General features: G+C 37.5%; 3 protein-coding genes across 3 annotated transcripts; 1 reads left to right on the forward strand and 2 right to left on the reverse strand.

Annotated features, from left to right (window-relative positions):
* On the forward strand, window positions 1517-9805 carry LOC18610574 (putative phospholipid-transporting ATPase 9). Its single transcript, XM_007046302.2, has 11 exons — window positions 1517-3193; window positions 3955-5309; window positions 5854-5964; window positions 6062-6338; window positions 6422-6510; window positions 6609-6717; window positions 7551-7760; window positions 7897-8022; window positions 8183-8281; window positions 8439-8630; window positions 8735-9805. Exons 1-11 carry the CDS (start codon window positions 2801-2803, stop codon window positions 9341-9343), a joined length of 3570 nt encoding a protein of 1189 aa, XP_007046364.2. The 5' UTR covers window positions 1517-2800; the 3' UTR covers window positions 9344-9805.
* LOC108660932 (probable calcium-binding protein CML15) lies at window positions 10261-11106 on the reverse strand. The gene has a single exon (XM_018115408.1). The coding sequence runs from the start codon at window positions 10930-10932 to the stop codon at window positions 10438-10440; it is 495 nt and encodes a 164-aa protein (XP_017970897.1). The 5' UTR covers window positions 10933-11106; the 3' UTR covers window positions 10261-10437.
* Window positions 10529-12632, reverse strand: LOC18610576. The gene has a single exon (XM_018115409.1). It carries the CDS (start codon window positions 12125-12127, stop codon window positions 11753-11755), a length of 375 nt encoding a protein of 124 aa, XP_017970898.1. The 5' UTR covers window positions 12128-12632; the 3' UTR covers window positions 10529-11752.

Genomic DNA, 12782 nt, shown 5'->3' on the forward strand with positions numbered 1-12782 from the left:
AAATTGTTATGAGATTTGATTTTGGGCAAGCTGCATCACTAGTAACCTGAAAGAGTGGTGAGTTACAATTGACAAGACTTGTCACTCAAGTCGAATTTTAGTATATATAAAAAGGGAGATAATACATAGGAAAATATGAGAGAAAGTACATGTTTATTTATTTATATATATATGTGCACACATTATTAAAATATTATAAAATTAAAGCACCTCATCTCTTGTATTTCTAAGATAAAGAAAATAATTTATGCGGTTGAAGATTGAAGTTGGGGAAGCCTAATTAAGACCCTTAATTATGGGAACCAAGATGAGCCATAACGATAACAACCTAAGCCTATCTTATAGGATTTGGTATCCTATTTAGGATATTGTAGTAATTTAATTACTAAAGTTTGATTCCATCGGCATTCACCAAGATGATCTCATTTATCATTAATGATTGAATCATTCTATATTAATGAATGGTTGGTGATCTAAAATTAGGACTTTTCAAAATTGGAATTGTGGGCCTAAATAAAAAGACGAGCAAGCAAGTAAGAGTTAAACGTACACAACAAATTTCAACTATATATAAGTATTGAAAGAAATATTTGTTGAGTAACGTCATTACAGTATTACTCAATCGAGTCTCGTATTACTTTATATTACCAATAAACTTACTTCTAAGACCATGGTAAATTTTGGGACGAAGAAATAAAAACACATAATTATTAAAAGAATATTTGACATATATAGATGTATATGTATTATGATTAAAATTAATTAACACAAAATTTCTATGAAACGTGATAATATAATCAAGACGAAGTTTGCGGAGGTGAGGTTACACCAAACACTAATTGAGATATGATAGCCATCGGCACATGCGGGTCTTTAAACTTGGATCTTGTTTCTAGAAGGAGAAGTACATCCATCTTTGTCTCTCATCTAACCCCCTAAACGGGCAAACCCCAAAAGCCTACTTTGAGGTACACGCTTGGTCCATGTCTTTGCACATTGCATTGCCTTGGCTTCTACACACCTTCGTTTGGTGAGCCCCAATCATTCTCCTCTTCTCAAAATGCTTATTTCATGAGATGACTAGAGTTATCTCATTTCTATAAACTTATTAAGAACTCGTTATGATATAAAATTGAAATATATATTTTAATTTTTTTGAAATATTTGACGAGATTATATGTAGCGCATTTTGATTTTTAAATACAAATTAAAAATTCGTAATTATAATCAAACATAGTTATTTACTCTCAAAAAAATTACATAAGGCAATTAACAATTGAAAATTGAATAATGGGTTTTTTTAGAGAGAAAATAATGTGTTTGTTATTAATACAAAATATATAAGTTTTAAATAAAATAGTTGATATATAGTTATTTATGACATATGAGGTGACGGCATTGCAATTGTAATTTGGGACTGTTGAGCCATCCCCATCCCCATCCCCAGTCCTCAGTATCTTCTTCCACGGCGTCTTCTTAGAATTGGGACACCTGCCTCATGTGCTCAACTCCTTTGCTTTTTCTTAGTTTTTGTCTTACAAGTTACAAATCCAAACCTCCGCTGGTTTTGTCTTTTTATTGTCCAAAAAACTCACATATTTTGTGAACCAGTAACTCCTCTCTTACTGGTGAGGGAAAATTTGGATGCATGTGATCGAGATGTGATGAGGCTTTGACCAATCACCCCTCCTACACGTTGCCTCCTTCCTTCTCCGCCACGACGACGACGGCGGCGCATCTCTTGTTCATTACCCTTTAATAATTATGTACAAAATTGGGTAGTATTATTACAATTTCTAGGAAACTTGTTAGAGAGAGAGAGAGAGAGAGAGAGGATAAGAAGAAGAAGACGACTAAATAAAAAACGGAAAGCAACGGTCACCGTTGGCATGGATGAATTTGTAAAAGGCAAAGGAAGTTTGCCCGCGACAATTTATGACATGTTGAGGGATGCCAAGTAATATTCTATAATCTCTCAATATCCCCATCTGTTTTTCTAAGAAAAATGAAAAACAGATGTTGGAAATGTAAAAGGGGCAATGCGCGTCCATAATCAAAAGTCAATCATTCCATCCAAGTCTTCGTTCAAAGCTTCGGCTAATCACAGCTATATCCTAGGAGCAGAGAAACCAAAAATAAACCAAAGAAATGTCATTTATCTGAATTTTCAAGACCCCCCCCCCCTTTTTTTTCTTCCAAGCTTCTTCAACCATTTTCTTCTCATATTATATATGGGAGAATCAAATGACATCCTTTCTTCCTATTAATTTGATTATACTATCTTGTAAAATTCTCCCTCTGTTTCTGAGTACTTTCTCTTTCAAAGCCAACCCTTTGCATATATATGTCCTCTGCTTTCCTCTCTCTGTCTGAAGTCTAAATTTTTTCATTCGCAAAAAAGTTTCATTTCTGGCTGCGAAATCCTATTTCTTTATTCATTCTCTGGGGTTTTGAGCTCCACACCTCAAACTTTATCTGGGTTTGTGTTTTTGTTTTTGTAAACTGGTATTCCTCTTATTTTATCATTTTCGTTCTGGGGCCTCTGCTTTTGTTTTTCCTTTCGAATATTTTGGGGTTTGTTGCCAGTTGTTGCCCTTAAACAAGCTCTGTTTTTTTTTCTTCTTTTATATATCCAGTTGAATATACATACAGACTAGACTGTACATTTACACAGTATGTACATATATTGTTAAATGAGAAATTAAGATTCAGAGGAGAAGTGTTTGGGGGGAAAAGCTGCATTAATTTAGCAGCGAAGAATTAATTGTTGTTAGTTTTGATAAAGAGAGAAAGAAAGAGAATGGGTGGTGGTAGAAGGAGGAAGCTGGTGTTGAGCAAGATCTATGGATTTGCATGTGGTAAAGCATCATTCAAGGAAGACCATTCGCAGATTGGGGGGCCAGGATTCTCCAGGGTAGTTTTTTGCAACGAACCAGATTGCTCGGAAGCGGGAATCCGCAATTACTGTGATAATTATGTCAGGACTGCTAAGTATACAGTTGCTACGTTCTTGCCAAAGTCATTGTTCGAGCAATTCAGGAGGGTTGCTAACTTTTTCTTTTTGGTCACTGGTATACTCTCTCTCACTCCTCTCGCACCTTATTCCGCCATTAGTGCTATCGTCCCTCTAATCATCGTTATTGGCGCAACTATGGTCAAAGAAGGTGTCGAAGATTGGCGCCGAAATCAGCAGGTTTCACTCTTTTTTTTGCTTTCTACTTTTTCGCTTTATTATTTTCTCACTACTCGTTAGTTTCCTTTCCTTTCTTTTTCTTTTATTTTTTGGATTGTCGACTTCTGTTTAATTAGCTCTTCAGCTAGGAGATAATTATTAGTTCTAGAGGATTTTCAACGTTCCCCTTTGCACTGCACTTTTTTATTTTCTGATCTCATTTCTCTTTAATTTTTTATTTTATTTATAAATTTGGGCGAATTTTTGAAGAAGCCTCCTAATTTTTATAGGCGGGCAAGAGAACACAGTACAGGAATATGGGAATCGTTTCCTTTTAGTGGAGTACATTCAATTTATATTCCATATATAGAAAGGAAAAATTTGTTAAAATGTTTACTTGATTGGCAATGTTGGCATTTGCCTTGTGTTTTTGTTGTAGATGTAAAGGTCATTTTGGCTGTAAATAGGATCAGAACATCACATCATTGCTCAATTGCATCATCCTTTTGCTGTATGCATGGACCATCTTGATTGCCATAAAATACATCTGCTCTGCTTTCTCGGTATATCAAGTTGTTTTCAGCTGGACTGTGTGTGTAATCAAAGAAATTGATTGAGTTTTATTAATACCTAAATGCTTGTACTTCTTTCATTGCGGGATTGTCTTGCTGCTAGTTAGCTCGAGGTCCAGATGCTTTCTAGAACTGCAAAATTTAAATTTCCATAACTTGGTTGTTTTTTTTATGTTCAACAATTGATGGTTCAATCCGCAATGTCTTCAGGATATTGAGGTGAACAACAGAAAGGTAAAAGTTCATCAACGTGATGGAAACTTTCAGTATTCTGAATGGAAGAATCTTAGAGTGGGAGACATTGTAAAGGTGCAAAAAGATGAATTTTTTCCAACAGACCTCATCTTGCTTGCATCCAGTTATGAGGATGCAGTCTGCTATGTTGAGACCATGAACCTTGATGGGGAAACCAATTTGAAATTGAAACAAGCACTAGAGGTAACTTCATCCTTACAGGAAGACTATAACTTTCAGGACTTTAAGGCTACTATTAAATGTGAGGACCCAAATGCAAATTTGTACTCTTTTGTTGGAAGTATGGAGTTTGAAGAGCAACAGTACCCCCTTTCTCCTCAACAACTTCTCCTACGAGACTCAAAACTCCGGAATACAGAATACATATATGGGGCCGTTGTCTTCACTGGTCATGACACCAAGGTCATGCAAAATTCTACAGACCCTCCTTCTAAAAGAAGCAAAATTGAGAAGAAGATGGATCGTATTATCTACTTAATGTTTTTTATTGTATTTATAATGGGATTTGTTGGTTCCATTTTCTTTGGAGTTGCAACTAGAAAGGACCTGGAAAATGGAAGGATCAAAGACAGATGGTATCTTAGACCTGATAGTTCTGACATTTTCTTTGATCCTAAAAAAGCCCCAGCTGCAGCAATATATCACTTCCTAACGGCTCTTCTTCTTTATAGCTACTTCATCCCCATCTCCTTGTACGTGTCAATAGAAATTGTTAAAGTTCTTCAGAGCATCTTCATCAATCAAGATATTCACATGTATTATGAGGAGGCTGACAAACCAGCGCATGCCCGTACTTCTAATTTGATTGAAGAGCTTGGCCAAGTTGATACAATGCTGTCTGATAAGACAGGAACATTAACGTGCAATTCGATGGAGTTCATCAAGTGTTCTGTAGCTGGTACAGCTTATGGCCGTGGTGTTACAGAGGTTGAGAGGGCTATGGATAGAAAGAAAGGTTCACCCTTGGCTCATGAAAAACTAAACGGTCTGAATCATAATCATGGTTCTACTGATATAAAGCCAACCGTTAAAGGCTTTAACTTTAAGGATGAAAGGATCATGAATGGAAACTGGGTTAATGAGCCTTGTGCAGATGTCATCCAGAAGTTTTTTCGTCTATTAGCGATCTGTCATACTGCAATACCTGAAGTGGATGAAGATACAGGGAAAGTTATGTATGAGGCTGAATCACCTGATGAAGCAGCATTTGTGATTGCAGCAAGAGAACTCGGCTTTGAATTCTACAAAAGGACACAAACAAGCATCTCCATACTTGAGTTGGATCCTGTGTCTGGAAAGAAAGTTGACAGGTGAAAATATCTTTTCATGCCTTAACTAACTGCACATTATGTCGTTATAAAATCATCTTATGCTTATTTTATGCCATTGGCTAACGTTGTGGGAATATCTTGATGTCAAGTTCACCTGGCCCCTGAACCATTTATAAGCTTAATAGGAACATACTAGTCTGTTTAATCTCAGTAGAAAACAGATCAAACAAGAAATGAATGCTTTATAGCTTTCTTGTTTATCTTAGAGCATTGTTTTTTAGGCAATGGTCGCTGAAAGATGGATTCATTTTCTTTGAAATTAGAAACTTTGATTGCATGGGGCTACTAAACTAAATATCAGCTTCATGGTCAGAAAGATCCAGTTGATCCTCTTAACTTGCTTTCACTGTTTTGTTTTCCCTCTAATATAGTTGTCTAATTAAAGAAAGAAAGGAGACAGAATGGTTTATATGTTACTCTTTGCATGTACGAGTATATACCCATCAGCATGCAGGGATATTGTCCTTAGAATGATGCTTCACTTGTTTAAGAATATTTTGAGTGAATAATTTCCATTTTGCAGGTTGTATACACTTGTGAATGTTCTAGAGTTTAACAGCTCCAGAAAACGGATGTCTGTAATTGTGAGAGATGAGGAGGGAAAACTTCTACTACTTTGCAAAGGTGCTGACAGGTTAGTATAAACTAAACCGAAATTTTGAGCACATCAATAACATTTATTTCCCTTTTAGTTGCACTACAATATCATCATGATGTTTTACCCTATGCAGTGTAATGTTTGAAAGGCTGGCCAAGAATGGTCGTGACTTTGAAGAGGATACTAGGGAGCACATTAATGAGTATGCAGATGCAGGCCTGAGGACACTACTACTGGCCTATCGTGAACTTTCTGAAAATGACTACAACGTGTTCAATGAGAAATTCACTGAGGCAAAAAACTCAGTTAGTGCAGATAGTGAAACATTAATTGATGAAGTTGCAGACAAAATTGAGAGGGAGCTAATTCTCTTAGGTGCTACAGCTGTTGAGGACAAACTTCAAAATGGGGTAGGGTGGAATATATAGAGTATAATTTAATCTTCTTGGAGGGATGTGGGGGACTGATATATTTCTTTTATTCTACTGAACAGGTTCCTGACTGCATTGACAAGCTTGCTCAAGCAGGGATTAAGCTATGGGTGTTGACTGGAGACAAGATGGAAACTGCCATCAATATTGGGTATGCTTTCTGGGTATGACTTTTTCTGTTTCTGCTAATGGTAAAATGTTCATTAATTTGCTCATTGTGATTGCTAACCTGAATTTATAAATTTGCAGCTATGCTTGTAGTTTGCTTAGACAAGGAATGAAGCAGATTATAATCAATTTAGACACTCCAGAAATCCAGTCATTGGAAAAAACTGGACAAAACAATGCCATCACCAAGGTAAAATGACTTAAAATTGTAGTTCTTAGAGCTTCTCTTATATCTATATGGCAATGACATGAGCAACTTCTTTTGTATGATATAATGCTGCAAAGCATGAGTAGTTAGCTTGCATAACTGTTGACATCATTCCCTCTAATGGACCTATTAGGCCTGTATATCTGTTGAATAATTAACAGCCATGCTTACTTTGGCTGCTTTTAAAGAAATTATTAGCTTTTCTTATAACTAGATTCTGCCGACAAGTTGAATTCTGAGGCTGCCTTTCAAACATAACTTGGTTAAATTGTACCAAGTGTCCAAGTGCTGGCTGTTTTTATGTCCTTCTTTATAAAAAAATACAAGGAGATGGATTTGATAGACAGTGCTTACTAAATCTACAAGAATTGACAACTAAATTCAATTGATACATACATTTTAAAAGAAAAGAAAAAGTTTGTCTCTGCAAAACTACTGTGGTAGAGAAAGGACAATATACTATAGAGTGAAGGGGTTGTTGAATCAATGCCATCTCCTGAAAGAACAGAGCAAATTCTTATAATCCCCCATCCCATCTCCCTCTCTCGGAAGATGGGTTAATTCTCATTAATCTCTGAATTTGTCATAAGAAGCAGGTCTAAAGAAAAGTAGGAATTTATACCATGACTGGTGTGTTGAGTATTATATGTTCCTCATGCTTCTGTTTATTTGTTTTTTCTCTATTATTGTTATTAATATTTTATGGTGCAGGGAAATTGTGAGGTGCTAATACTTTTTTATGAATTTTGTGCTTTGTGTGCCTGTATATGTGTGTATAATATATGTAATATATTAATAGGATGATTTTCTTTTAGGCTTCAAGGAAAAGCGTCCTTGAACAGATAATTCAAGGGAAGGCTCAGGTCACTGCATCAAGTGCAAGCTCTGAGGCTTTTGCTTTGATCATTGATGGGAAATCACTTGCTTATGCTCTAGAGGATGATATAAAGAATATATTTTTGGAGCTTGCCATTGGTTGTGCATCTGTAATTTGCTGCCGCTCTTCACCAAAACAGAAGGCACTGGTAGGATTACAACTTTTCTGTGATTTTACTGTTAACAAGTCAATTTTGAGTTCATTCTTCATTCCCCTTTCCTTTCATCAGTTGGTCTTTGCTTCAAGTAATTATATGTTTTTAATGACAAAACTGACATTCATAGGTTACAAGACTAGTTAAATCAGGAACTGGGAAAACAACTTTAGCTATCGGTGATGGTGCTAATGATGTGGGAATGCTTCAAGAAGCAGATATTGGAATTGGAATCAGTGGTGTGGAAGGAATGCAGGTATTTATAATTTAATATTCACTTTTAATTTGCCAGGGATGCTAAGAACAATACTGAAAGCATTGTAATTTGTAACTGTTGAAGGATATTAGAATCTCTTAAATGATTTTTTGTGCTCACAAACTCCTTTTTTCTTATCATTTTATTTCTTCTAATGCAGGCAGTGATGTCAAGTGATGTTGCAATTGCTCAGTTTCGATATTTGGAACGCTTGCTACTTGTGCATGGACATTGGTGTTACAGGAGAATTTCATCAATGGTAATAATGCGTTCATTTGTTGCTTTAGTCACTAGTCATTCTTTAAATTATTAAAACAATTTAATAAAACTAGAGGTTATCGATTGACAGACTGCTTTGACTTGCATGAAAAGGTTACTCCTTCAAAGCCTGACTGGCTTTATTCTTCTGTTGCCAGATATGCTACTTTTTCTACAAGAATATTACATTCGGTTTCACAATCTTTTTATACGAGGCATACGCATCGTTTTCAGCGCAACCTGCCTACAATGATTGGTATTTGTCGCTGTATAATGTATTCTTCTCATCAATTCCAGTAATTGCTATGGGAGTTTTTGACCAGGATGTATCTGCACGCTTCTGTCTCAAGGTGGGTCTTTTATTTCTGTTTTCTGGGCTTTATTCACCATATTTGGGTTTCTTAGCAAATTATTATGAAACCTTTGTTAACTGTTTTGTGCTGTTTTATGGCAGTTTCCTCTGTTATACCAAGAAGGGGTGCAGAATGTTCTCTTCAGCTGGTGCCGCATAGTCAGCTGGATGTTTAATGGGTTTTACAGCGCCATAACCATTTTCTTCTTGTGCTCAAAAGCATTGGAGCACGAAGCATTCAATCATGCAGGAAAAACTGCTGGTAGAGAAATTTTAGGGGGAACAATGTACACATGCGTAGTCTGGGCTGTGAACCTGCAGATGGCCCTTTCAATTAGTTACTTCACCTTAATACAACATATTGTCATCTGGGGCTCAATCGCAGTCTGGTATCTGTTTCAGTTGGTATATGGTGCCTTGCCTCCCAGCTTTTCAACTAATGCTTACCAAGTCTTCATTGAAGCTCTTGCCCCAGCTCCTTCATACTGGCTCATCACACTTTTCGTTGTGATCGCAACCCTGATCCCATACTTCTTATACTCGGCAATTCAGATGCGCTTCTTTCCCATGTATCATGGAATGATACAGTGGATAAGGCATGAGGGGCGGTCAAATGATCCGGACTACTGTGAGATGGTGCGCCAAAGGTCCATCCGCCCAACAACTGTGGGTTTCACGGCACGTAGAGCAGCAAGCATGTGCCAAAGATAAGAATCACACGAACACAGGTGATATTAGCTGTATGATTCCTGTGGATGGTGGAAATATGCCCAAACCTGAAATTCTGCCTGCAGGACATGAATTATACGATAGGGGGTTTCACGGCAAGTAGGATCAATCACAGGCAGACAATGTACAGAAGCAAAATTCAGTATTTTGCATGTGGATGGCAGAAACATAGAGCATCTGCATCCCGGATATTGTAAATTTTGAGTCTTTGCCGTGGGGGCAACTTACAATTTTCCCCCACTTTTTGTACCATAACTCTTGTATTTTAGACAAAATCGGAGGCATGGCATGAGTTAGAAGAGCGGTTATAGTTTTAGAGTTAGAAATAGTGCAGCTGTTTCAGGCTCAATTTTCATTCATATGTTTAATAAATCAATTCTTTTTGGTAACTAAATAAGTGTAAGGTTCTTTTTTCAATGAAAATTTGTCTCAAATTCGATTGTATTCTTCCATCTTTGTTGGTTTCTCAGAGATGCCGTCTGTATTACTATTCATTTTAGCAATTGCATTTAAAAAAGCATCCACCTTTTTTATTCAAGGATAAACATAAACAGTGTTGGATAATTTAATCCTGTTTTTTGTACATCAATTTAGACCAATTATATACTATACTACTCTCCCAAGCTGACAAAAAAACAAAAAAATTGTTATATTATTATAGTAGCAAGTGGGCAATGGGTGGGTGGATAAAACCTAGTTTCACGGCCACATCTTGACAATGAAATACCCGAGACTTAAGTCAGACCAATAATTCCCAAATTGCAACTTGTTTCTTTCTGTGATCAACCAGATATTTAATTTGAGACGATGACTCAACTCCCAAGTCCTCCTTCCTCGAAATCAATCATGTCTCATGTACATCACTGATGGTATATGTGATGATCAAAGAACAAAAAGCAAAAGAGAAAGAGAATATTAATATTGAAACTAATTTCAAGTCAATCGGGTTGGAAGAATCACGTACATCATCAAACCATGAACACAATTCCTATCCATCATCCTCGTTGATATAAGTAGCTACATGTATTCACAGGAGCAAAAAGATTAATGATGCAACATGGGATCCGGACGATGAATCAATTGACTTTAATGCCAAGAAAATCGGCAGCCGATTTTGCCATGATGTTTGCAAACTCGTTGAAACTTATGACGCCATCTCCATTGGTATCGGCCTCTCTCATCATCTCCGTAAGTTCACGGTACGTCAAGGGATGCCCCATCTTGGACATGGACCCTGCAAGCTCAGCCGCGGTAATGAATCCATTGCCGTCCCGGTCAAATGATCGGAAAACCTCCAACAACTGCGCCTGGTTGATCAAAACCTGCTCGCTCATGTCGGGCATTATGGCATTGACCAATTCATCGAACTCGACAAAGCCATTCCCGTTAGCATCCATGTTGTGTAGCAAAATGTGGAGTTGGTCACCGCTAGGTTTGAGGCCCAAGGAGCGCAAGAGAGCGGCGAGCTCAAGATGCGTGAGGCTGCCATCGGAATCCATGTCGAACCGCATGAATATGTCTTTGAGTTGCTTGAGTTGGTGCTGGGATTGGTTGGTGGTCATGGTGGGCATGAGGGTTAGAGATATTAGGGAGGGGACGAGAAGGAGAAATTATTAAGAGGAAGAGGAAGAAGAAGAAGAGGAGCAAAGACAAAAAGAAAGAGAGGAGGAGCGATATACATACGTGGTGGTTGGTTTGTTAAGAGAAGGGGAAGACGTGGCGTTGGGTGGGGTGGGAAAATTCCAATTTGGAATGGTTCAAAATGGAAAGCGCGTTTTTGTTTTGAAAGGACAAGGAAAGGGAAGGGATGGGAAGGGGATCCAATCCACACTCTTGCTGTCTGTTCTGTCTTAAAGTTCAACTGGTAAGACCACATGCGTGTGCTGGGACAATTATTGGACCCCACCTGCGTCTTTCTCTCAAACTTTAATGTCTTCCTTTAATTAATTTTATGGTCTCATAATCTTGTTTAATTATTTTATCACCCTTGCTTCTCCAACAATATGCAACATTAATTGTTCTACTTATGAATAACTTTAGTGCTAAAATATGTTTCATCGTGTCAAAAGATGAAGAAATGCTTTTATCTCATCTTACCTGATTAAGCCTGGTTAACCAAATTGCATCCTCAAGCGAGTGAAGGGGTACTGCTTGCTTGAGGTAAAATTGCATCCTCGAAACAGGTTTTTTGGTTTTTAGCACACACTGCTAGTATTACCCCAGGCCATGGCGCCGCACCTGAATCAAAATCTACAGCACATTTTCGGTCTCATGCACCCCAAATAACCATTTTCAGTTGATTCATCATCCTGTACAAAATTAATACTATCAATCAAATCCCTGATTGATTGATTGGCTACACATGATGAGGACATTCCCTGATGATGTCTCTCATCTGCCCCAAAAGCTTCCGAATGCAAACTCTCCTTTCTCAGACAACTCTTCCAACACCTTCTCAGCTTCCTCTATACAACATCGAAAGCCATGGCCTTCACCACCAGTACAGGCAAGACCTTCTAGTATTTCTATACGTATGGAACTCCTGTGTATTTCTACAGCCTCATCGTGGAATCCACCCTTTACCCTCTCAGTCCTCGTCCTCCCCTTTCTCCCCCGTCCAAGTTTCTTCTTAGCATATCCTTTCGTTTTCCGAATTAGTTTGCAAGGAAGTTTGAGCAAGACGAAGATGACCATTTGGAGAATCAAGCATTGGCTACAGCAACATATGACAATACAATCAGCTACCAGCATGTTGCAGTCCTCCATTGCTGTGAAAGGTGGAAGAATAAGGAAGAAGGTGGTGAAGGAAATAAGATGCCTGCACAAAGTAAGTCATGACTTGATAAGGAATCAGTTCCTTCTCCTCACGGGAGGTTTTATGAAAGGTAAAGCAAACAAAAAATGATGTGTGGCTGTGGCAAATTTAAAAAGGGAGGCAATCCGCCATGACTTAAGATTACATATTTTTGCATTACCAGAAGCATAGACAAGTTCTCAATCTCAAAGGAGGCAATCATCACTTTCCCAAAAAACAAGGAACAAGAAACCAACAATGACGCAATCAAATAAAATATGTAGAATATTAGACGTTAAGGAAACCATTGCTGTCCAAATCAAATTCCTTAAATTCTACTGCGAAGCTGTCATAAAGCTTGTCTTATAAAGAAAAGCGCTTTCGCTTGTTTCTGATACAACTAAAAGGGGCCTAAACTGCAATATCTGATATATGTCCTCCATTTCTTGTAATCATTAGTCAATTCAGTTTTTCCATGCTTCCTGTGAAATATGTATGTCTAATTGTCAGCAGACATACATGTATATGATCTCATTTATTGTAGCCAGGAAGGAGAAATTAAGCTTGGAGATAAGGGAATAGATGGGTTTACATGCTTTTTCCTTCTTTTTTTTTTTATTAGAAAGA

This window comes from Theobroma cacao, chromosome 2, assembly GCF_000208745.1.
Source record: "Theobroma cacao cultivar B97-61/B2 chromosome 2, Criollo_cocoa_genome_V2, whole genome shotgun sequence".
In the NCBI taxonomy this organism is placed as follows: domain Eukaryota; kingdom Viridiplantae; phylum Streptophyta; class Magnoliopsida; order Malvales; family Malvaceae; genus Theobroma; species Theobroma cacao.

Excerpts from the sequence above, each read along its gene's own strand:
- LOC18610574 (XM_007046302.2), top strand. The coding sequence starts at position 2,801 with ATGGGTGGTGGTAGAAGGAGGAAGCTGGTGTTGAGCAAGATCTATGGA. Across the intron at positions 5,965-6,061 it reads CTTTGCAAAGGTGCTGACAG|TGTAATGTTTGAAAGGCTGG; the intron begins GTTAGTATAAAC and ends TACCCTATGCAG. Across the intron at positions 8,282-8,438 it reads ACAGGAGAATTTCATCAATG|ATATGCTACTTTTTCTACAA; the intron begins GTAATAATGCGT and ends TTCTGTTGCCAG.
- LOC18610576 (XM_018115409.1), bottom strand. The coding sequence starts at position 12,127 with ATGGAGGACTGCAACATGCTGGTAGCTGATTGTATTGTCATATGTTGC.
- LOC108660932 (XM_018115408.1), bottom strand. The coding sequence starts at position 10,932 with ATGCCCACCATGACCACCAACCAATCCCAGCACCAACTCAAGCAACTC.